This window comes from Mastigoproctus giganteus, chromosome 7 (genome assembly GCF_048544385.1).
Source record: "Mastigoproctus giganteus isolate SK-2022 chromosome 7, ASM4854438v1, whole genome shotgun sequence".
Taxonomy (NCBI): domain Eukaryota; kingdom Metazoa; phylum Arthropoda; class Arachnida; order Uropygi; family Thelyphonidae; genus Mastigoproctus; species Mastigoproctus giganteus.
The window spans coordinates 137,700,179-137,727,056 of record NC_143581.1 but is presented as its reverse complement, the minus strand read 5'-3'; the positions used below and the strand labels follow the sequence as shown (position 1 = coordinate 137,727,056).

The window sequence follows — 26,878 nt, the reverse complement described above, 5'->3', positions numbered from 1 at the left end:
ATATCTCATATTTTGAATACCTTCACAATGGTGCCTCCGTAGCCAGGTGGGCAGGAGCAGCAGTGCGTAGCACACGCTTCTTGATCAGACCAGGGTTCAAGCCCGTGATCACCAAATATGGAGGATGCAGAAAGGTCAGGGAATGACCACCGCATATCCCAGGAGCAATATGGCCTTAGTTGTTAATGCTCCTAAAAACCAAATAACAAACAAACAAACAAACCTTCACAACAAGTTTCCATTGTATTGTGGAATGCTCAAGAAACAAATGAAAAAGGGGAACTTTTAGAGGAAGTAATTATGATACATCGTCTAAAAATTCTTAACACACATGGACATCCACCGACTTTTGTTACCACACGTGGACAATCATTTATAGATGTCTCCTTGGCAACACTGTCTTTGGCCCAAAGGATCTCGGATTGGCTGGTTAAAACTGATTGGGTAACAAGTGACCATAATGTTATCAAGTTTACTATGAGAGATATTGTTTCTCGTTCTAGATCCGATCCTTTTGATGTGCCTCGTTTTCACACTAGGTCCGCAAAGTGGCAGGTCTTTGACAAGGTAATAAAAGAAATGTTTACTCCTGAGCAGATGGGTATTATGGAATCTCTCCTTTGGATAATCAAGTTGAATTTATACAGAACACTATTATACAGGCTTGTGAAGCCTGAATGAAATTTAGAAAGCGCAAACCATATCACGTTCCTGGGGCCCCTCGACGTGGGCACCTGTACGTGGTGAGGGGACCTCCCAGTGACGCCGCTGGACTTCCAGACTAGCGTCACTGGGATCCAACGTCCACAGCCCAGGTTCCAGGCTTACATCAATGGAATCCGGCGTGTTTGCCGTGCGCTGCGACCCTTGGAAATTCGGAAAGGGGGATCCTGGTGGTTGATTGACCCAGCTTCAATACACCACTTTGGCCCCTGCTTCGACAAGACGGGTGGTCCTGGAAGGCTCGGCTAGGATCAATCGGCTAGTAGGCTCGCCTGCGAGGGTCAACCGTGTCAATGCCACGCCCCTACCCTCATGGTCCAAGGGACAGGATTCAGGCTGGCGGCGGTGCGGGTATAGTGTCTGGGTAGCCCTGGCATCCCACTCCCGAGCGCATTTGTTGCATGCCGGGTAGTGGGCGTCCCTTTGGGCTCCGTGGTGGGTGGGGAGCCCGGGCACTGAACAATTAAAAAAACTCCATGAATCCTGATAAACTAAATTCTTCAGGGGCCCCAACCCGGTCCCTATCTGAAAACATTGATACAGATTCAGATAGCATTATTGCTACAAAGAGGCAGCGAACAGAAATATCATCAGGGCCTGTTCCAAGGTTCCTAATTATGCACTCAACCAGTGAAAAACCAATTGGAAAAATGTCACCCTTTTTTATAACAAAAAGGGTTCGATGGGTTAGCAGGTTCACCCAAGTCAGTTAAGAGGCTCCGTTCTCCGTCCTCTTGATTGAAACAAAAAATGACAGGCAGTCTGAACATCTACACCGAGTAACATCAATCGGAGGAATCCCTATAACAGTGACACCACACAGAACACTCAATTCATCGAGAGGTGTCATTTCGGAGTGGGACCTTCTCGACGTAACCGAGGAGGAAATCTGCTCTGAATTAAAACCACAGGGAGTTACTGCCGTCAAGAGAATTACTGCGCGAAGGGATGGAAAAATTGTTAAAACCAGGAGCGTTATCCTGACTTTTAACTCTTCTAAACCTCCTGACGAGATTAAAGCTGGATACATCAACTGTTCAGTGCGTCCATACGTTCCGAACCCTTTACGGTGTTTTAAATGCCAGAAGTATGGACATTCTCAAATGGCCTGCCGTGGAGTCCTAGCATGCACTCGATGCGGTGCAAAGGACCACAAAACAGCAGCATGTTCAGCCGCAAAACCCACCTGTATTAACTGTGAAGGCGAACACCCAGCCTACTCACGAGCATGCCAGAGGTGGAAAGAAGAAAAAGAAATTCAACGGCTGAAGGCAGAGCTAAATATATCATACCAGGAGGCAAGGAAATCGGTCAAACCCCTGAATATCAACAAACCTACCTACTTCCAGAAGGTACCAGGGAGATGTTCCGTCGGAACTCAGACGGACATGACCATTCATCCAAAGGAGTCTTTCACTCCCATCGCGCGTTATCTCCTAAGTTCTCAAAAACCTGCACAGAAGGACCAATCAGCTGCCACTCCTATATCGGTACCTCTTAATGCTCCACAAGTAACAAAGGTAATTATGAAAGAAAAGAATAAGAAAGGGGAAGTCCCCCCCTAGTACCCAAGAAAAGATGGATGTCGAGCAGAAGGAGGTACCCAAAGATTCAGTCTTGGAACTCTTTGCGGAGGAAGAAATGGACACGGGACAGCGTCCATTCTTCCTCAAAAAAGATAAATCCAAGACTGATAAAAGTAAGCCCTCAGCACCTCGGAAGCCGCCTGATGGACCCACCAAGCCAAAATAATGGCTGAATTCCTACAATGGAATTGTCGTGGATTCCGGCGAAATATTGATGACATCAAGGCCTTCCTGCAAAAGCACGAGCCAGTTTGCTTTTGCTTGCAGGAGACATATCTGAAGGCAAATGATGACCCCACCATGCACAACATCAGATTTTTTCGAAAGGATAGAATTGCGGATGGCTCTGTACATGGGGGAGTGGCTATCCTTGTGGGTAACCAGACCCCAGTGCAGCCCTTGCTAATTACAACTAGCATAGAAGCTGTCGCAATTCGCTTTACGGTGGGATTTTTATTAACCGTCTGCTCTGTCTATTTGCCAACTGGGACTGACATCTCCCAGGAAGACCTTGATGATCTTCTAACGCAGTTGCCTCCCCCTTTCTTACTTCTCGGGGATTTTAATGGACATAACACCCTGTGGGGGTAGTGCTAACATCAGTGGAAGGGGACGAGTCATAGAGCGTATGCTCAATGACAATGACCTTTCCCTTCTAAATACTGGAACAAACACCTTCCACATGCCTACCCGTACTTTTTCTGCCATTGATCTCTCTATCTGCTCCCCTTCTCTACTCCCTTCACTCACTTGGGAAGTGGTGGAGAATCCATATGGAAGTGATCACTTCCCTGTAATAACCTTGTTACACAGTGGTAGACCATGTCTTCCCTTCAGGTTACCACGGTGGAAGATTGATCAGGCTGACTCGACTGCCTTCCAACATCAGGCAAATTTTTATCTTAGCACAGTCAGTCAGGAGCCTATCAATGATGCAGTTAAATACATCACAGAAAATATTGTCCAAGCAGCTGCGAATGCTGTTCCAAAAACATCTGCCCGGTTTCCACCATTTCCCAAACCATGGTGGAATTCACAATGCACAGTAGCCAAAAAGGCTCAAAACAAAGCGTGGGGGATATTCCGCCGATATCCTACCACGACCAACCTTATAGCCTTTAAACGTGCACGAACCAAAGCACGCTACATCCGTCGTCAGAGTCAAAAGGAATTGTGGATCCGTTTTACATCATCTATTAACCAGTCTACCAACTCCAAGGTAGTCTGGGAAAAAATCCGGTAAATGAAGGGTAAATACACAGCACACCCCTTATCGGTCCTTGAATATAACGGATGTACTATTGCAGACTCTACTGCAGTAGCCAATGCTCTTGGGGAAACATTTTCTAAAATCTCTTCAACGTCATCTTACTCCCCAGAGTTTCTGGTCCTAAAGTGCAAGACTGAAAATCAGGCGCTTAAGTTCACATCGAAGTGTTCCCACCCATATAATGGGCCATTTACTATCCACGAGCTAAAAACAGCACTTGTCCGTACAAAGGCTACCACTGTGGACCAGACAACATCCATTATGAAATGATCAAACATCTTTCACCAGTATCCATGGACTGTTTGCTTTTCATGTGTAACAGAATCTTCCTTGATGAGCACTTTCCGGATACCTGTCGCAAGGCAACTATACTTGCTTTTGCTAAGCCGGGAAAGGATCCTAAATGTCCAAAAAACTATCGTCCTATTGCTCTGACCAGCTGTCTGTGCAAAATATTGGAGAGAATGGTCAATGCTCGTCTCTTATGGTATTTAGAATCGAATGACCTTCTCTCCCTCTTTCAGTGCGGCTTCCGAAGAAACAGGTCCACACTGGACCACTTAATTAGACTGAAAACATCAATCCGTGATGCTTTCCTAAAAAGAGAACACTTGGTGTCCATCTTCTTTGACATGGAAAAAGCGTACGACACAACTTGGAGATTTGGTATTTTAAAAGACCTTTACAATCTTGGTCTGAGAGGCCACCTTCCCATTTTTATTAAAAATTTTTTATCCTGTCGTTATTTCCAAGTTCATGTAGGATCCTCCCTTTCGCGGCCTTTTTGCCAAGAGGAGGGGGTACCACAAGGATCTGTCCTAAGTGTTACGCTTTTTGCCATTAAAATAAATTCTATTTCTGAACAACTTCCTCCAACTATAAACAGTGCACTCTATGTCGATGACTTCAGCATTTTTTCTCAATCATGCAATATGAGGGTTATTGAGAGACAACTGCAACAAGCTATTGACCGTGTTAACACCTGGGCCACGGCCAATTGTTTCAGGTTCTCACCGGAGAAGACCTTTTGCGTCCATTTTTGTCGCAAACGTAACCTCCACCCCGAGCCTGAATTACGACTTGGACAAAGCACCATTCCAGTTGTATCAGAGGCGAAATTCCTGGGACTCATTTTTGACAAAAAGTTGACATTTGTTCTACACATTCGTCAGCTACGTACGAAGTGTACGAGAGAGCTTAACATCCTCCGCTCTCTCTCTTCTACCTCTTGGGATGCAGACCGATGCACTCTACTACGTCTGTACCGTGCACTTGTATGCTCAAAATTAGATTATGGGTCTCAGGTGTATGCATCTGCCAGAAATAGTGCTGTTCGTTGGCTTGACCCCATCCATCACCAAGCCATTCGTATCGTTACTGGTGCATTCAGAACATCACCTGTCCAAAGTCTGTATGTTGAAGCAAATGAACCATCCTTGTCGCTTCGACGAATGCAGTTGTCTCTACAATATGCCTTCAAGCTGAAGTCCCTGCCGCACCATCCTACGTGGACATCCGTTTTCAAGCCACAATGGGAAAATCTTTATAATACACGACGGACCGCTAATCGCCCATTCGGCATTTGTGTTCAAGAGCTACTCAATGAGCTTAACATCTCGGTAGACAAGGTTGCTCGATCACCAAAGGAGACCCTTCCACCCTGGCATGCACAAACACCAGCATGTGACCTCGCTCAAGATCGCAACGAAGTCTAATACTCCAGATTCTGTCTACCTTCAGCTGTATTCACAACACCGTGCAGAACATTCTGACTTCTTGCCAGTTTACACAGATGGCTCGAAGTCAGAATCGTATGTGGAATCTGCTGCTGTCTTTCCAAATAATACCATATCAGAGCAGATACCCGTTGACTGCAGCATTTACACTGCAGAGCTGCATGCCATAGAGCTAGCTCTAGATCACATAAGAAAACACCGTTACCAACGGTGTATTATATATGCCGATTCAATGAGTGCCCTACAGGCTTTAACAGCGATGTCACATACTAATCATCCAACCCTGTCCCGAATTCAGTAGATAATATACCGCCTCTATGTAAGTGGATTCGATATCCGCTTCTGCTGGATCCCCAGTCACATCGGGATTAGAGGAAATGATTTGGCTGACACTGCAGCCAAATCGGCAGCCCTGACGGATAATCCTGACCTGTTAGTCCCCTATACAGACTACAGGCAAGTGATCCGTAATAATTTACAATCTCAGTGGCAATATTTGTGGCATCGACTGATTACGACAAACAAACTATGTCGAATTAAGCCTGTGATCCATCCTTGGCGGTCCAGCTTACGCAGGGATCGCAAAGAGGAAATTGTTCTTGCTCAGCTCCGCATAGGACACTGTCATATTACACACTCCTTTTTGCTGAGGGCTGATAACCCTCCTATGTGTGAGCAGTGCGACACCATTTTATCGGTTCAACATATTTTATGTGACTGTACCAGTTTTAGAAATGCTCGTTTTACCGCTTTTAACCATCTGACTGAGCCGTATACACTCAGTCAGGTTTTATCCGACAATGACCATGTGTCTGCTATTTTTAGATTTCTAAAATCAGTAAACCTTTTTATTCATATTTAAAAAATATTTTAAGATTTACTATTGTTACTTGTTTACTGATATTTGTCTTTTACAGTTTATACTTGTTTTTATACCCTGATTTAGTGACCTAATTCATTAGGTCACTGAATGTTTTTACTAATTTTTTTTGACAAGATTTTGGCGCATTATAGGCTAAGTTGCTGATGCGCCAATAAAACTCAACAAACAAACAAACGTTCCTTGGTGGTCTTCTACATTAACTGATTTAAAACAGCTTACTAGAAGGACTAGATGTGAATTCCAGAGGGCGAAGAGAAATCCATCACGTACGGTACTTGAATTGACTTTGTTTTACGAAATAGATACAAACAAGCAAGACGAAATTATCATAATGAGATTCGCAAACAAAAAAGGACTTCTTGGGAGATTTTAATTAGCCAGGGAAATAGTGATCCCTGGGGACTTATTTACAAGCATTTGTAAATAAGTCCCCAGGACTGGGGTCTTAGTTACTGACTGGGGTCTTAGAGGCCAAACCTTACGACTTCACTATAATTGTGTGTTTTTGTCGATAATTTCTTATGGAGTGGGTGCATGGGGCTTTAGAGCTAATAAAGTTGCTGTAGTAAAGCAACTGTTACAAGCACAGAGGGCTGCCCTCCTGACCATGTCAAGAGCTTGTCGAACTACCTCGACCATGGCTCTTCAGGTTTTGCTTGGGAAACTACCTGTCCATTTTGAAGTTCAGTACCGCTACCTTAAGTATCACCTTTTGAAGAAAATACCGTTGACCTATGATAACATCCAATTAGATCTAAGTGCTCCCATTAAGACTGAGAAGACAAGATTAAGGCAAATTTTTATTGCAAAATGGCAGCAAGAGTGGTCTTCATCTGATATTGGTGCAGTCACAAGGGACTTTCTGCCTGTAGCAAGTGAAATTAAAAAGGAGTTAAAGTGGTTTTCGCCGGGCTTATATGGTATGTTTATATTAACTGGCCACAGAAGTATAAATACTAAACTTCACAAACTGGGACTTTCAACAACATCTTGTTTGTGTGGCCAGGAAGAAACTGTTAACCATATTCTTCATCAATGTCATTATTATAACGATCTTCGACATGACCTACTTAGTGTAGTTCCTAACTTGGACTCCAGCAACAATAAAATTCTGGTTCAGTCTCAGACAGCTTTTAATGCTATGAATGTGTTTGCTTCTCGTGCATTTAAAAGAAGAACCGAAATTAGGGCCTAGTTTTACTGTTCCTGCGATTTCTTGGATCCTTTATTGGATTAGGAAAGAAATATCTCTCATTTTTGATTGGATTCTATATTTGCAACTGATTAGTATCATAAAATGCTACACTATACTTTCCTGGATTTTATAATAGACTTGTTCTTGATGTGAAACTGTTTTCTGCAGAATAGGTATTTACTGTATAAGGAATTTTGCTCTACTCATCGAGATACTATTTGGCCTTTAGCGTTTCATAGTTTTTGGAATTAATATTTCTTTGTGAGTGAATACCACACACAAATTGTATTTAGGCAAGAACTTTTTAAAACATAATTTTGAACCCTGCCTAATGTGATCTCATCTAAGATTTGGACATGTATATTACTTTTGCGTTAACCCTGAAACATTTTATTTATTGGGCCAGGTTATGGCATTACCCTGGCATTACATTGGACGAATCTGTACATAGTGTATATTCTGCTGTGTTCCTGAAGAAGAGGATATTGTACATGTTGCACATAGTGTCTTTCTGTGGAGCTTTTCAGAATTCGTGGAATTTGCTTTCACTGTTTTTTTTTTTTTTTTTTTTTTTGTTAGAAGATCAATCATTTCTTTAACAACTGAAGACGTTCTGCCTACAAGGGGTTAGGCAAACTGTAATTAAGATGTTTTGCTGATCCTAGTTCCTAGGATGGGATTTTCCATGAGATAGGTCTCCATGGTTAGAGAAGTTAGTCTACTTCTCCACTTCTTCGTACTTTATTCTTGCTTAACTTCTTCTCACTTCTAACTATTGGAGAGTCCCTCTGTTGATTCTCCTCTATTCTATCCATTTACCTCCCCAGATCCCAAACTTCTCCCTCTGTATTCCTCTTTTTCCACTTCACTCTCTTTTTCGGGCACTCTCAGGTGTTATGCCCTGGGCTTGCCCAGCAGGAGACAATTGATCCTGGTCGCCTCCACGTGGCGGGGATGGGGGGTGAGACGTAGTGACCAGGTGTTACTGCTTCTTATCTGCTAAGAGCCAGGCACCAGCCGATAACATAACAACAGAACACATCATAACACTTACACGTCCAACACACTACATACAATTGGCCAGTTTTGGCATAAACTTCAACACAAGAAGTACAATAGCGGCTTATGGGGGAAACCCTGGGATCCGCCACAACAACAACAACACATGAATATCCCTGAATATCCCTGTATTGCACTGCCTCGTTAAGTAAGGCTTTACCAATGGAGAAGACTAGTGTTACTTATTCTCGGCGGATACCACCACCCAAACGACACTGTTTCTGAGCTTGTTGACTCCTCATTGGTGGTTGGGCAGGTACCCTGGTGTTGCAATGATGACAACCCAGTTGTGAAGTATAAGTTCACAATATGAGAGATGCCTGATTGCCATCAGGCATCTCTCATATTGTGATGACAAGTAATTAAGATTACATAATACATTTAGGGAAATAATCTCATATTACATAGAAGTCAACTAATGTATAAGTTAGTGCTAGAGCATCATGTCTATTTATTAACTACTTAGTAGCCAACTACTAAGTAGTTAAAAAAAAAAAAAAAAAACCTCACCCCACTGATGAGGAGCCAACAAGCTCTCAAATGGCGCAATCTGGGTGGTGGTATCTGCCTAGAATAAGTAACAGTAGCCTTCTCCAGTGGTGAACCGTTACTTATTCGAGGTAGTGCAATACAATGGTAACTCGTGAAGGTATTCACAATATGAGATATACTTAAATGATGCCATTTTTAAACTAGTTAGTAGTTGGCTACGTATAGACATGATGCTCTAGCACTAATGCACTAATTTATTATTATTTATTTATTTTATATATTAGATATTATTAGCCACTTCCATTTTCAAATTTAAAAGTCAATAAAAGCGTGGAATTTCAAAATTACATAGGCAGACGTATTTCTGTCTTATATACATTATATAAATGGGATAATATACATGGGTGCAGTCTTGTACATTGCAGGATCAAGCACAATCTTCCATGTAAAGTGCAGAGCCCATTTATAACTGTGGCAGAAACAATTACAGGCACTCCCCGGCTTATGTAAAATTTGAGTTTACGTAAGTATTTGACGGCTGGTGCAAACTTAAAAAAATCGTGGAAACTTATTTTGCATCTCGTAGGAATAAATGGAGGCATCGTGAAAATATCATAATGTGAACCCAAAAAAAAATTATTTTTTTTTTGGTAATCCGTTAATTGAAATTGAAATTTTTGCTATATTACTAAGGTATTTATCTCTTTAAAAGGTCATTTTTAAAATGGAAATTGCACAACACTTTCATCGTTATCATACATTCCATTATAAGAATCAATTTGAATGCCTTTATGATATTTTTCTAAAACACATTTCTGTAGGTCACTACCATAAAACAATAAAAAACAAAAAAAGTAATTTGCACTTTCTGGTTTATTGGGCTTTTCTGTTAGCATAATCTATTATAAACGGGTAGTAAACTCGATCTTAATGCATTTGCGATAATACCAATAACTGAAATTCTGTGCGTTTTTACGTTACAGAATTATGGTGAAATGAGTTCCTCTTCACTGAAATCTTCATTCTTATTTACTTATTACAATGGTGAAGGGAAAGGGACCAGCGGAAAGTGCAAATGCTGGCTGTGCTAGGAAACGAAACAAAATTGATTTAGAAATGAAGATGAAAATGATTAAAAAGTAAGAAGCAGGACAAAGTTTCTATTGCACGGAATTAGGTCTTGCTGCCTCAACAGTGAATGCTATTTCAAAGGACAGTGCACGTATAAAAGAACATGTTAAAGAAGCAACGCATTTAAAATTAACAGTGATCACAAAACAGCATTCAGGTGCAATATCAAAGATGGAAAAGATATTAATAATATGGATGGAAAATCAGATTCAGAAGCAAGTGCCCCTGAGTTTAATGGCCATTCAAGCAAAAGCAAGAAGTATTTATGAAGATATTAAGGATAAGTATGGCGAACCCCAACCCAAGTTCATGGCAAGCAACAAATATTAAAATATGCAATGAAGTTGCTAGTTCTGATTCTGCAGCTGCAGAGAAATTTTGTGATGTGTTGGAAAAACCCCCTTCAAAATTTGCACCCCTTCTTTTAACTAAATTTGGTGTGAAAAGTTGGAGGTGATAAGGAAGAGGGGGAGACCTAAGCTGAGATGGAAGGACAAGGTGGCAGAGGATTTAAAAGAGAGAGGATGGAGGAGAGAGGAAGCCCAGGACAGGGAGGAATGGAGGAGAAAGGAAGCCCAGGATAGGGAGGAATGGAGGAAAAGAATTAAGGATGGAAATGCCGACCCCATATAAATGTGGGAAGAAGGAGAAGATAAAGCAGAAATCTGATCTGATATACATTTTCTGCTTTTTTTCCTTTTACTATCTTTCCATTATTTCATAATAGATTATATATATAACAAGTAATATAAAAAAAAAAAATTTGAAGTCAATTCCTACTTAGGTCAACAATGAACTTTCGACTTTCGACTTCAAAAATTTATCAAAAAATTATTGATTTTCGCAAGAATTGAACTCGCATTCTTCACCTTCACGTGAAAAATACTGAAATCCTTGCATTTTACCGATTGAGCTACTGCCTGTTGAATTCAATTTTATTCCTAAATTTATATCCTGCTAAATATTTTCTCTTATCTAAGAGAAATTTTTTTCTCCCATATAAAACTAAAATTAATTAATTAAATTTAATTAATGAATTAATATTTGAAAAAACTGTATTAACATCAAGTGTCATCCACTACAAGTTTAAAAAAATATATTTGAACTTGAGTGGATGAATAAAAAGTATTTTATTAACGATTGAAAATTTGAACAAGATATATAAATATATATAGGGAGAGTGTGAACTAATAGTAGGAATTGAAAAAGAGAGAGAGAGAGAGAGAGAGAGATATGAAGAAGAAGACTTAGAGAATATTGGAGAAGAGTAATAAATATTATACAGTTATAATTAAACTGAAAGGCTAAGTTTAAAGAATTTAAAACTGAAGAGTTTTATTAAGTATTCTGTAATGCAATTAATTGATAAAAAGATAACTATATTTACTTTTCACTTCAGTTAATCACATAAAAAGAACAAAATTAATTTAATTTTAAGGAAAAAATTGAATGTACCCGAAATGTAATGCACCATGTACATTACATTACATTTAATGGAAGTATGTAATCGGATGTTTAATCATTACTTAATAAGAAAAAGTTCAATCAGTATTAACTTTTCAGTGTGTTGTTGGTCTGTGGAAGGCTTTTAAGGTCAATCATAGCCCCCGTCCCCTTTTCCTCCAGAAATATGCTGATATATAAATGAAAGTATATTTTGCGTATTATTCAAATGGTTTATTTATGTTTGTGGTGGCTAGTTTTTTGATTCATTTATAGCTATATTTCATCTAATTCAGTCCTGGAACCTTTTAAGGAGATGCTACTAAATTTATATTAATTAGCATATCTAAATTATTCTGGGGGTTTTATTTTATTTATTTATTTTTTTTTGCTGTATTTAAGTGGCTGGTTTCCTTTGGCTTTCCATACAGTGGCAAGCCAAGTACAAAGCATAAATCAAAGAAAACCAGTCACTTAGCTATAGCAACAAAAATCCTTAATTTGCATATTCTGATTGTGTTTCAACAACATGTGTTAGGTAATGGTTTGCAGTGATCAGTGTTTGCCTTCAATCTTGTTCTTTTTCTTTTGTCGTATTATTATTATTTTCTTTATTTTACAATTTAATTTAAATGTATTTGTTATATATGTGTGTGTACATAACAAATAAATTTAAAATAAATGTGTACTAGGGAATTTTGAAAAGTTTGTAACCTGAGTATGAAAGGGTAATGGTATAGTGTTAAAAATTTTTGTTCTTAATCATCATTATCATCAGCCATTTTCAATCCACTGCAGGATGAAAGCCTCTCCAGCAACTTTCCGGTTCCATCTGTTTTGAGCACTGGCCATCCATTTAGTACCCACAAACTCATGAATTTCATCTATCCAGCTCCGCCTTTGTCTTCCAGGATTTCTTCTAGCTCCTCTTGGGTACCATTCTGTTATTTATTTAGTCCATCTGTCATCATGTCTTCGAGCTGTGTCCTGCCCATTTTGTTCTTTAGTTTTGATAAGAATGTCCTTTACTTGAGTTTGCTGCCTAATCCTGTCTAGTTCTTAATCTGTAACACTTCAAATATTAATCCCCCCCCCAAAGTTTCATGCCTGTCTAGTTCTTAATCTATAACACTTCAAATATTAATCCCCCCCAAGGCTGGTTTTTTTTTTTTTTTTTAATCACAGGTCAACAAATGATGTCAACAAAGTTGTGTGATGAGGAAAGATGGACAAAGCAGTCACTGTGCAGTCATCCAATATTTAAAAAAAAAAAAAAGGGACTATTGCCAAAGGCAATTCATGAGGATATGATTACAATACTGGGGGGAGGATGTCTCTTTCTATCCTATGGTTAAGAAATGGGTAGCAGAATTTAAACGAGAGAGGGAGAGCCTGAAAGATGACACACAGTGTGTCATCTTTCAGTACCTGCAACATCCATTACTCCAGAAGTTGTTGACAGTGTGCATGACCTGCTGATAACTGACTGATGAGCAATTTGTATATTGTCAGCATTTTGGGCATCTCATCTGAACATGTGTGCCACATAGTGACAGAATTCTTGTTATGAAAAAAGTGTCAGCACAATGGGTCTCAAAGTTGTTGACAGTATACTAAAAATGAACGACTTAAGATGTTAAGTCAAGTGAATTTGCATTGTTTTCAAGCAGATCCAGCAAATTGTCTTGCAAGGTTTGTGACCACGGATGAGATGCATGCCCATTACCTTAGGGTAGAGCAAAAGAACAGTCCAATCAAAGAAAGTCAAGTTGATTCCTTCTGCTGTAAAGGTGATGGCATCAGTTTTTTTGGATGCTGATGCAGTTTTGCTAGTGGATTATCATCAGAAAGGCAAACAGTCACAGGGGCATATTATGCAGATCTTGTGGTGTGTTTGCATGAAAATATCAAAGACAGATGCCAAGGAAAACTCAGCAAAAGTGTCATGTTCCACTAGGGCAACATGCTCATTCACAAGTCTGTCATTATGGCTGCACTGCATGAGTTTGGCTTTGAAATCTTGGCCCATTCCCCATATTCACCAGATATAGCATCATTAGACTTTCACCTATTTCATAATATGAAAAAATTCCTGACTGGCATCCATTTTCCCACACAGTGACATTATTGCTGCAGTGGATGTATTCCTGGAGGCCCAAGAGAAATCATTCTTTGCAGCTGGAATTAGTGCATTGGAGTATTGATGGCAAAAAGTATTGACTCCATGGAGAGCCACATTGGAAAGTAACGTGTTACCAGACTCTTCAAATAAACCCTTCATACTTATGCCACTAACTTTTCAAACACCCCTAATAAGTAAAAAAATATGACAAAATAAGATAGTAAGGTAAGCATTGGTGGATTAAAAAGCATTACCTACCACATGTTGTAAATACAATTAGAATATGCAAATTAAGATTACATTTGCAATATGACAAGCCAAGTAGGAAAAAAAAAAACAAAACAAATCAGTAACTTAACTATAGTATCAAAATTAGAAGAGGAAGTTAAGAACAAGGGTGTTACAGAAGGAATTCATTATACAAACTAGTTAATATAAATTTTGGTGGTGCTTTTTATTTTAAATGCAAATTTTTCATGAACAAAGAATTACAAAAAAAATTCTCAAAAAAAAAAAAAAAAAGTACTTACTGATTTTGAAACAGCATAAACTTTAGCATTAGTAGAGGCATTTCAAGCAAGAAAGCAAGCTTATGCAGCATTAGCCAAAAAAAAAAAAAAAAAACCTCCCAGTTGTTCCAAATGCCTGTCCAGCTCAGCCTTAAATTTATTTAGGCTATCAACTTCCACAACAAAAGATGGAAGTCTGTTCCACCAATCAACTACCCACTGGCTAAAGGCAAATTTCCATACATCTATTCTACAACTGTCTAATGTTTAGATTCATACTTACAATGATTTTAAAAAAATTCAGCTTTTTCTTGTGTTTCATTTAAAACATAACTAATGCTTCTTTTAACTCTCAAGGATGTTGCAATGAGTATCTGGCAAATTTAAGCCATTAAGTGACTCTTTTAACATTGCCCACTGACTTTAAGAAGGACTCAGTGAATTTCAGTTTTTCCTTTTGTGGGGTGATTTTATGGTGTTAATTAAAAAAAAAAAAAAATTTATGGAGAGAACGAGAATGGCCTGTGCGGACGTAGCTTATTGCCACGCCTGGAACAGAGAAGTTTTTTCTGATTTATTTTCTGTTTTATTAGCTTAAATTGGCATATTAACTTATTTTCTAGAGTAGCTTTATATTCCTAGTTACGATACTTAGTTTAAAGTTTAACTTAGATAGAGATTTTGTAGGTATTACTTAGTGTCGGTAAGGGTATCAAATCCACATGTTACAAGTTGCAGCTCCGTTGAACGAGAGGTTTTTTTTTTGTAACCATATTTAGCCGATTTATTAACCAATTGCTGTATCAAATTATTTTCTGTAAGTAGCTAGTCAGGATCCTTAGTTTATTATGAATTGAGACAGCGAGATTTGGAAGTTAATCGATACTTAAGTGTCCGTAGATTTACCGTTCGTAAATTGCCGCCATTGTTACGCGATACAAAATATCTTGAACTAGATAGCATAAGCTTAGTATAGTATATAATATAATATTGCAAATTAATCAGTAAATATATTAATCTTGTTGAACTTCATTGTCAATTAAATTGTACTTTTAACTATATACATATAACGACTTAGATTATGTAACATAAATAATTAGCAAAAATAAATAATTAATACTTAACTTGATACGGAAGTTATATAAAGGGATTTCGTAGATAACACTCGATACTGAAACATAAGTATAGTGTTATAACTGTGTTGGGATACAAGTTTAGGGTTTTAATTTTGTACTGAAATTGAAATTTTATTGAAATTAAATCAAAATCATGACTCAGACCAGAGCGGCAAAGCAAAAGGCTCAAGCTAATGGGAGTGCTGTGGCTCAAGGGGAGAACTGAGGGGGTCAGTTGCCCTCTGAATCACAGCCTTTTAAAATGCACTATTTGCTTGATGTTTGTGGAGCAGTCAGGTACAGGACATGGTACTGCTATGGGGGATGTCTTTGTATGTGCGCGATGCAAGGAGTGTAAGGAAATCAGGCGACAACTCAGCGTTGTTATGGGCCTATATGAGAACTTGAAGGACAGGGTGGATGCCCTCGAAGGATTAAAAGTGAGGGCCCATCAAGCTCTCAGCTGCCTACACCAATGCCAGAGCTTGCACTTGGGCATCACGCAACACAGCGGCAACCACCAAGGCAGAATGTACTGGTCCCAAAGCAACTAGTAGTTGTTGGTGACCCTATTGTCAGGGAAACGGGAAATATGCTTTGTAAACAGGATAGGTGGACCAGGACCAGGGAATGTCTGCCAGGGGCAAAGATTGATGACGTTGTAGAGCGGATGTCATCTTTTAAGGGCACAAAAGGTGATATTGTCGTACACGTTGGCACTAATGATATTAAGAGTAGGAGACCGGCGGAATTACTTAATAAGTACAGGTCACTGTTGAAAAAAAAGCCGTGAATTAGGGCAGAATTTGAAAGTGTCTGCAATTCTGCCCAGACACGATAGGATGGAGTATATGATGAGAGCCGCGTCGATCGATTCGGCCCTGGAAAGATTGTGCAAGGCTCAAGGGGTAGAATTTTTTTCAGCCTTGTTTGTACTTGTTAACAGGAGAGACTGCTTCTACAGGGATGGGATACACTTAAATAGAAAGGGTGCAAGAATATTTGCTGATGCTATCGAGGCAGTGTTAGGTGGGTCGGAAAACTGCTAGATTGGGGGGGATACAAGGACTAATAGATTAACAGTAGCCACTGGCAGAGGTGAAAGTGATTCTTGCAATGCTTCTATTGGAATGAGCAGCAGCTTGGAAAATAGGATGCAGGATATTTCAGAGACTGCTGGGAGTCATTGGGGTACAAGTAAACACATAGGTTGTGTTAGGGTAGCTAAGAATAGAAATAGGTGCATGTATACTTGCGTGTACACCAATGCTAGGAGTTTGGTAAATAAATTTGATGAATTTGAGGTATTGCTGAAAGTGTCAAAGGCAGATATTGTTGGGATATCAGAGACTTAGTGTCACACAGATATAAGTAATGCAGAACTGGAATTTGGGGAGTACAACGTCTACAGAAAGGATAGACAGGATAGGAAGGGAGGAGGGGTTAAGCTATCAGTTAAGAAACACATAAAAATCCAAAGAAGTGCAGTGTCGAGTCAGTTTGGTGTGACAGAAGCATTGGGAGATCAAAATTGAGTATAATAAGAAACTGTACAGGGAAATAGTGGGCCAGTAAATCAGAGAGTCTTATAATGGGGGATTTTAATTTCCCAGATATTGACTGGAATTTGGGGGTTGGTCACTCACACACTAGCAAGGCTTTTGTGGATTTATTGGATGATTGTTTTCTAAATCAGCATGTTTGGGAGGCAACTAGAGGGAGCAATACTCTTGATTTGATTATCAGTAGTGATTCTACATATGCATTAAGAATCTCCAGATACAGGAACCACTAGGACTAGGTGGCAGTGATCACAGTGTGCTGAAGTGGGATTTACTCAAGGAGATAACTACCATCAGGGGTGAAGGGGGGCTTATTGCTTTCGTAAAGACGATTACGATGGTCTGAGACAGTATTTAAATTCTATACAGTGGGACCAACTGATGATGTTACCAACAGCAAACTCAAAATGGGAAGCATTCAAAGAACTTATCTTGGAAGCTACTAGGCTTTACATATCAACTAAGAAATATTGTTCAAGTTTTAGGCCTAAATAGATATCAGATGAACTAATGAGACATATGGCAGAGAAGAAAAATGCATGGGATACATATAAATTAACGTGTGACACAGACGGCTATGATAGATATAAGTTCATCTGTAACGAAGTTACAAAGGAGGTTAGGCAAGCGAAGGCAGATTACGAGAAATCATTGGCAAGGGATGCAAAGAAAAACAGCAAGGAGTTCTTTGCTTATGTAAACTCTAGAAGGAAGGGGATGAATCAGATTGGTCCACTTGATATCGATGGTGCTACTGTTCATGATCCTACTCAGGTAGCTAACAAACTAAATAAATATTTTGCATCTACATTCACACATGAGGAGTTATTCAGGAAGGGGAATGCCATAGATGAAGTAAACACTGGCAGTGAGCTAGATGATCTTGTAATAATTGAGAGTAAAGTGGAGGAGAAATTCTTGAAGATAAATACAAGAAAGGCACCTGATGGGGTGAAAGGGTGGATGGGATCTATCCAGTTATATTAAAGGAGGCAGCAATCTGTTAGCCACAATTATGAGAACTTCCTTGGACTCAGGGGAGGTACCCCCAGACTGGAGATGTGCGAATGTAACCCCAATTCACAAAGGAGGATCAAAGGCTGACACAAGTAATTATAGACCTGTGAGTTTAACTTCTGTTCCAGGAAAATTAATGGAAGCACTGGTTAAAGAAGCACTGCAGGATCATCTTGACAAGAATTCAGTTATAGCTCAGACACAGCATGGTTTTGTTAAGGGAAGGTCTTGCCTGACCGATTTGATTGGATATTATGATGTAGTCGCAAAAAAATTGGATGCAGGGAATAACTTTGATATTATATATTTGGATCTTAGAAAGGCTTTTGATACTGTTGCACATGGAAGACTGCTACACAAATTGGAGCAGTGTGACATTGGTGACAAATTGTTGCTATGGATAAAGGGATGGTTGAGTGGCAGAAGACAGAGAGTGGTAATTAATGGACACTGCTCATCGTGGACTAATGTTATTAGTGGAGTCCCTCAGGGTTCAGTGTTGGGTCCATTGTTAAAACAACATTTTCTGTATTTATAAATAATATTGATGATGGTATATCAAGCTTAATGTCCAAGTTTGCAGATGATACAAAGGTTGGCAGGTTTGTTAAGACGCTACTGACGCTATTCTGCTGCTGCTGTAACAGGATCTGTAAAGGTTGAGCAGATGGGCTGAGAGGTGGCAAATGAAGTTTAACATTGACAAATGTAAAGTACTACATATGGGAAACAGGAACCCCAGAGCAACGTATCCACTCTGTGGTACTACACTGACAGTGGTAGAGAATGAAAGGGACCTGGGGTTCGTTGTGCAGGCAGATATGAAGTTCTCTGAGGAGTGCAGACGAGCTGCAAGAGTAGCTCATGGTGTCTTATCAATGATATACAGGAATTTTTTCTAGCAGGATAGGGAGGTGATTATTCCCTTGTATAAGGCAATGGTCAGGGCGCACTTTGAGTACTGTATACAGGTCTGGAGGCCTCATTTCAAGAAGGATGTAGAGCTGCTGGAACGAGTATAGAGAAGGGCAACAAGGTTAGTGAATGGAACGAAGGATTGCTCTTATGAAGAAAGGCTTAAGTTTTGCAAATTACACTGTCTGGAGACTTGATACCGGCGAGGTGATCTGATAGAGGTGTACAAAGCATTGAATGGTTTGAGCATGCTCAGTGCTGATGGGATACTGCCTCTTGCTCAGAATAATCACCTGAGAGGGCATAAATTCAAATTGAGCAAAGACGGATGTAGGATAGATGTGCGGAAATTTGCCTTTAGCCAGCGGGTGGTTAGTTGGTGGTACAGACTTCCATCCCTTGTTGTGGAAGTTGATAGCCTAAATAAATTTAAGGCTCAGCTGGACAGGTATTTCGAATGAACAGAGGGGTGAAGTGGAAGGGTTTTTTTTTTTTTTTTTTTTGGCTGATGCTGCATAAGCTTGCTTTCTTGCATCATATGCCTCTACTAATGCTAATGATAAAAAAGTGACTCTTTTAACATTGCTGACTGACTTTAAGAACGACTCAGTGAATTTCAGTTTTTCCTTTTGTGGGGTGATTTTTTGGTGCTAATTAAAAAAAAGAAAAGTGTATGCAGCTGCCTGTACATATATATAGACTGATAAGATTGAGAAGGTGCTTCTTGCAGTTCTGTCTGACCTTGTTGTGAAATCCTCTCTTATTTCATGCGGCAATGCACAAGCATCATGCTCCAATAGTTGTTGTGGAAGCTGATAGCTTAAATAAATTTAAGGCTGAACTAAACAAACATTTGGAGTGACCACATGGGTGAAATTGGAAGGTTTTTTTTTTTGGCTGATGTGTAAGCTTGCTTTCTTGCAGCATATGCCTCATCTAATCCTAAAGAGTTGTAGATGTAGTCACTTGTTTTTGCACCACTTTGAATTCTATTATAAATAAGCAAAAAGTGTAATTTAACATTTAAATAAAGTTGCAAAGAAAATGAATAATAGTTTTACCTTAATGTGATAGACTTACCTTGCAAATAAGAATTGTAAAAAGAATTATAGTAATTTTTTATTTGTAAAATTATAAGAGGAGTTTACCTCAATATAGTACATAGAACACTTCCCTATGATACGCTCCAGAAATTAAAACGAAAAAATCGAAAACTTGCATTAGAGTAAAAAGAAATAATTAAAAACCAATTTAGCACATTTAAAAATCAATTTAACGCAATTAAAAATTAAGCAATCTAACGAAAATATTCAAAACGATTTTCCTTCAAAACGATTTGGTTCAAAATGATTTTCCTTCCTGAAGGAAAATCGTTTTGAATATTTTCTTTACATACTTTTTAATTTTTAATTGCGTTAAATTGGTTTTTAATTGTGTTAAATTGGTTTTTAATTATTTATTGTTTACTCTAAATGTAAGTTTTTGAGTTTTGCGTTTCAATTTCTGGAGAGTGTCATACGGAAGTGTTCTACATACTATATTTAGGTAAACTCCTTATTATTTTACAAATATTAATATCAACGTAGAACGTATTATTACAACTCTGATTCATACTATCTAAGTAATTTTTTATATATCAGGTTCTGTGCATGTTGCCACCATTGTCAAATGCTGTTATAAAATAAAGTACAAACATCATATCAGTATAAAATAATCTTCATATAAATTGCCATTTTATCATGTTACAATGTCATTTCAAAATTGCATCCCGTTGCTATAACTTAAACTTTCCCATTTAATTGACGTGCAGTACATATATTAGAAAATGGAAACAAAATTTGGTGTTCATCAATTTTGAATATCGAACAGTAATGCACTGTATGGTGTGTCTCAGATACTTTTTTTTTTTTTTTTATGATGGCCTCAAACACAAGAGGTAGCTGAAGTAACTGAGCAAGTGATTTAGAATTAGCATTAGTAGAGGCATATGATGCAAGAAAGCAAGCTTACATAGCATCAGCCAAAAAAACCCTTCCCATTTCACCCATCCATTCACTCCAAATGTTTGTTTAGTTCTGCCTTGAACTTATTTAAGTTGCTGACCTCCACAGATGGAAGTTTGTTCCAACTATCAACCACCTGCTGACTAAAGGTGAACTTCCGCACATCTATTCTACAATTGTCTTTCCTCAATTTGAATTTATGTCCCTCAGGTGAATAATGTGAGGAAGAGAAAGAATCCCATTAGCATTGAGCTTGCTAAGTCCATTAAAGGCCTTATACACCTCAATTAGATAACCTTTTAGGTGCCTAGTCTCCAGAAGCTGCAATTTACAGAACTTAAGCCTTTCTTGGTAACACCATCCCTTTGTTCCACTCACCAGTCTGGTGCCCTTCTCTGTACTTGTTCCGGCAGCTCTACATCTTTCCTAAAATGAGACGTCCAGACCTGTACACAGTACTCAAGTTGCGGCCTGACCATTGCTTTATTCAAGGGGACAATCACCCCCATATCCCTCCTAGCACCATGAGCTACTCTTGCAGCCTTTTTGCACTGCTGAGAAAACTTCATATCTGACTGCACAATTATCCCCATATCCTTTTCATTTTCCACTACCCTGAGTGTAGTACCACATAGTTGATACGTTACTCTGGGATTACTGTTACCCATATGCAGTACTTTACATTTGTCAATATTAAACTTCAGTTGCCACCTCGCAGCCCAACAGGATCTGGAAAAATTGAGCAGCCCATCTGCTCAATTTTTCCAGATCCTGTTGCAGTAGTGTACTGTCATTACCAACCCTGACAACCTTCATATCGTCTGTAAACTTAGACATTAACCCTGATATACTTTAATCAATATCATTGATCAATACCGAAAACAACAATGGGCCCAAAACTGAACCAGAACCCTGGAGGACTCCACTATTAATATTAGTCATGAAGAGCAGTGTCCATTGATAACCACTCTCTGTCTTCTCCCACTCAACCATCCTTTTATTCATTGTAGCAACTTGTCCTTAATGCTTTTCCCTGGAAGAGAAGGTAGGCTAACAGATTTATAATTACCTGTGTCACCCTTTGTGAATTGGGGACATATTTGCACATCTCGAGTCCATGGGGATTTCCCCTCAGTCCCAGGAAGCTTTCATAATTATGGCTAAGGGTTTGTTTACTTCCTTTGATGCTTCACTTAATATAGCTGGATAGATCCCATCCACCTCAGGTGCCTTTCTTATGTTCAGTTTCAACAATTTCTCCTCCACTTTGCTTTCAGTTATTACAATATCATTTAGCATCATGCGGGAGTTTGATAATCTTCTGGCCTCCTTCCCTACACACCTCCTCGTGTGTGAATGTAGATACAAAATACTCATTCAGTTTGTCAGCTACCTCAGCAGGTTCATCAACAATTGAACCATCGATGTCAAGTGGACCAATCTGATTCATCCCCTTCTAGAATTTACATAAGTAAAGAAGTCTTACTGTTTTTATTTGCATTGTTTGCCAAAGATATTCTCATAATCTGCCTTTGCTTGCCTAATGTCCTTTATGACTTGATTACAGATTATCTCATATTAACCATAGGTATCTGTGTCTTCTGATAATTTATATGTATCCCATGCATTTTTCTTTCCTGCTACGAGTCTCATTAGGTTATCTGACATCCATTTAAAACTAAACCTTGAACAGTATTTCTTAGTTGGTATGAAAAGCCTAGTAGCTTCCAAGATTAATTTCTTGAATGCTTCCCATTTTAAATTTGCTGGTGGTAACACCATCAGTTGGTCCCACTGTATAGAATTTTAAAATTCTCTGGGACCACTGTAGTCACCTTTACAATAGCAAAAACCCTTCCATTTACATCTTTAAGTAAATCCCATGGTAGATACGTAAATACAATAGTAGTTAGGTCTTTAAGTAAATCCCACATCGGTAGACTGTGATCACTGCCACCTAGTGGTTACTTTATCTTCAGATTCTTAATGCATGAAATATCACTGCTGATAATCAGATCAAGAGTATTACTCCCTCTGGTTGTCTTTCAAACATGCTGCTGTAAAAAACAATCATCCAATAAATCCACAAAATCTTGCTGGTATGTGAGTGACTAACCCACACGTTACAGTCTATATCTGGGAAGTTAAAATCCCCTATTATAAGATAATTTGATTTACTGGCTCACTCTATTTCCCTGTACAATTGTTCATTATACTCGTCAGAGTCATTAGGGTTATAACACACTCCTACTCTCAACTTGGTTTTCCCAGTGCATATGTCTCACCAAACCAACTCAACGCTGCTTCCCCCCATGTTGATTATCCCTTTGTATAAGGCAACGGTCAGGTCACACCTTGAGTATTGTGTACAGGTCTGGGGGCCTCATTTTAAGAAGGATATAGAGTTGCTAGAATGAGAGGGAAGGGCAACAAGATTGATGAGAGGAACAAAGGGGTGTGCTTACGAAGAAAAGGCTTAAGTTCTGCAAGTTGCAGCATCTGGAGACTAGGAACCTGTGAGGTGATCTAATTGAGATATATAAGCCCTTGAATGGTTTGAGCAGGCTCAGTGGTGACGGGATACTTCCGCTTGCTTTGAATAAGAACCTGAGGGAGCATAGATTCAATTTGAGGGAAGTCATTGTAGAATAGATATACCGAAGTTTGCCTTTTGCTAGCGGGTAGTTGATTGCTGGAACAGTATTTCATCTGTTGTTGTGGAAGTTGATAGCTTAAATAAATTTAAGGCGGAACTAGACAAACATTTGGAGTGACCAGATGGGTGAAATGGGAAGATTATTTATTTTTTATTATTATTATTATTTTTTTTGGCTGATGCTGTATATGCTTGCTTTCTTGCATCATATTCCTGAACTAATGCTAATGTCAACTGGATGCACTTCCTTAGATTTTATGTGTTTCTTAACTACAGCATCACCCCCTTCTACCTTGTTTATCCTTCCTGTACACTATGTACTCCGCAAATTCCAATTCTGCACTTATATCCATGTGGCACCATGTCTCTGATATTCCAAGAATATCCGCTTTTGATGTCTTGACCAGCACTTCAAATTCATTAAATTTATTTACTATGCTCCTAGTATTGGTGTATATGCAATTATACATACACCTATTCTTACTCTTAGTTACCTTAACACAACCCCTGTATTTACTTGTTCCATGATGACACCCAGCATCCCTTGAAATACCCAGTACCTTGCTTTCCAAGCTACTGCTCATTCCAATCAAAGCATGCAAGAATCACTTTCATTTCTGCCTGTGGCTACCGTTAAACTATTATTCTGCGAATCTCCCCCCCCCAAACTAGCAGTTTTCCAACCCACCTAACACTGGCTCAATAGCATCAGTAAATATTCTTGCACCCTTTCTATTTAAGTGTATTCCATCCTTGTAGAAGCAGTCTCTCCTTTTAGCAAGCATAGACCACTGGAAAAAATTCTACCAGATGAGCCTTGCAATGTCTCTCCAGGGCTGAATTGATTGACAAGGCTCTCATCATATACTCCCTCCTATCATGTCTGGGCAGAATTGCAGACACTCTCAAATTTAACTCTAAGGCGAATTTTTTTCAGCATTGACCTATACTTGTTAACTAAACCTGCAGATCTCTTACTCTTAAGATCATTAGTGCCAACGTGCACAACATCACATTTTATTAGTTCATCTGACATCCATTTAGGCCTAAACCTTGAAAAATATTCCTTAGTTGGCATGAAAAGCCTAGTAGCTTCCAAGATTAATTCCTTGAATGCTTCCCATCTAGAATTTCCTGTTGGTAACATAATCAGTTGGTCCCACTGTATAGAATTAAAAATTCTCTGGGACCACTGCATTGTAGAATATGTTAGAATGATTTATGGTAGTATTTTCATTCAGAAAATAGTAGGTAAGGTCTCTTCTGACTCATTGCTGATTTTGTGAGATTGTCATACAGTACCTTGTTAGGTAATAGTCAAGACAGTACATTTTGGCTATTTCTTCACTGGTTTTAACATTTTTTCTTTGATGCCGAAGCCTTTCCCCACTATGTATGCTGAAGTTCTTGAAGTGCTGATAAATTTGACTCTTCATTCAATGATTTCTTGATCTTGCTTATCAGGTTAAGAGTTCTACTTATGGGTAAACATTCATGTACAATTTTGTTTCAACTGACTTATTAAATGGTGCTTCTCCAGAATCTATTTCTTCAGTCAGAATAGGATTCCGTTATACTTTAATTTGCCTTCTGAACTAGATATAACTTTTTTGATAGAAAAATTGGGCTTAACAGTTACAATGTCAAAAATATCATTGTCCGCTTAATGATGCTGTGACCAAGTTTGACGTATATTACTACTGCAATCTGTAATACTTTTACATCAAGTTGCATATGCATTACATGTTCATTGAGTATTCATTAAGCTACAGAAACAGCTGGTTGTGTTAATAAAATATTTTTTGTGGTGAGAGAGCAACAGACGTTTCTCTCTCACCTCACGTTGCTCTTATGACACTTGTTACCATAGTAACATTTCTGTCAGGTGTACCAAAACTTTGAAGGACTTGAAGACCGACAGTTATATTACCTTGTGCTCATGGACTTTTACCATAATTTTGAAGTTCTAAAGAATGTGTTATCATGTGCTTGTGTATGGAGATACTTGATGCTTTGAACTATGAGGTACTATTACTATAGGTATACCTATAAGTTATTAAGGTGAGGAAATTTAATATTAGTATTACTTTTAATATACTTCAAGCTGATTTTGAGAATATGACTTGCTGCACATCATATTTTGATAAGTAATGTGCATGGTTTTTCTTTTGCAGGTTTATCTAGCTAAAGATATTCACACGAACAAAGAGTATGCAAGTAAGTAAAAATGCTTAGCTTTTTTTCTAATTCTTTAATATTTTTAAAAAGTTTTTTAACCAAGAGTATGTAGAAATAGAATTATTTATATGGTATGAAAGTTTTTATATAATAATCATTATGTATAAAAAAAAATAATAAAAAAACGACTTAATTTCCCTATTTCAAGATCTTGTAACATGTTCACGTTGATTGATTCACTCTGCTTCTTGACTGCATGTGAACCTGAATATGAACCTCTTGGTCATTTGGCTGCATGGTAGGATCACTGCAAGGAAGATAAGTCCCACAAGTTATTCTTGGAGACTTTTGTCAGGGATGTGGGGAATATTTCATATAATTAAGATAGGTGAAATAAGACTGGTGTTTATAATGCCAAAGAACAAAATTTTGTGATATTATAGAACAATTGTCATATTTTAAGTGCACAAAAGGCAATATTGTTGCATATGTTGGAACTGGATATTAAATATAGCAATGTGAGACTTTACTTAACATTAGAAAATCCACGTTAGTGAATTCAAAAGTGTATGGAATTTTGCCAAGACTTGATAGGAGAGAATTTATTTTATTAGAGCCTTGTAATCAATATGGCACTAGCTAGATGGTGTAAGGTGCATAGGGAGACTTTTTTTTCAGCATAGCCAGTGCTTGCTGAAAAAAGGGGGGGGGGATGCTGTTGAGACAGTGCCAAGTGATTTGGAAAACTATTAGTGTGTGGTGGGGGGGAGATCAGAGAAGGTAATAGTTTAACAATAGCCAAAAGTAGAGTTGGAATTGATTGTTGCATTGATTATTCCATTGTGATATGCAGTAGCCTGAAATGTAGGAGGGCACTAACAAGGCTTGCCGTGGGCTCACATTGGACAAGCAATTTCATGGGCTGTGTTAAGACTTACCAAACACATAGACAAGCACACATTTATTTGCCCATATGCTAATGTTAGGAGCATTGCAAATAAATTTGATGTGTTTGAAGTATTGCTTAAGTCGTCAAATACTGATATTCGAAGTATAACAGAAAATGGTGTCACTGATATTGGAGATGTAAAATTTGAATATGGCAATTATAATGTGTATAGAAAGGGTAGACATGACTGGAGGGGAAAGAAAGAGTTATGCTTTTGGTACAACCAGTAGGTGCTATCCAGTTCTGTTTTTCTAGTGATTATGTCTGGTATGATATAAACACTAAAAAAACAAGATGAAAGGAGTGTGGTATAGGCCAACTGATTATGATGAGT

General features: G+C 38.5%; 1 protein-coding gene across 1 annotated transcript in view; it reads left to right on the top strand.

Moving 5' to 3' along the window:
• Pdk1 (Phosphoinositide-dependent kinase 1) overlaps positions 1 to 26,878 on the top strand; it is a 595,617-nt gene that overhangs the window by 99,045 nt on the left and 469,694 nt on the right. Inside the window, exon 3 of the mRNA XM_090377106.1 lies at positions 25,592 to 25,634. Coding sequence (XP_090233232.1) covers positions 25,592 to 25,634 — 43 coding nt within the window. The remainder of the gene's footprint in view (positions 1 to 25,591; positions 25,635 to 26,878) is intronic.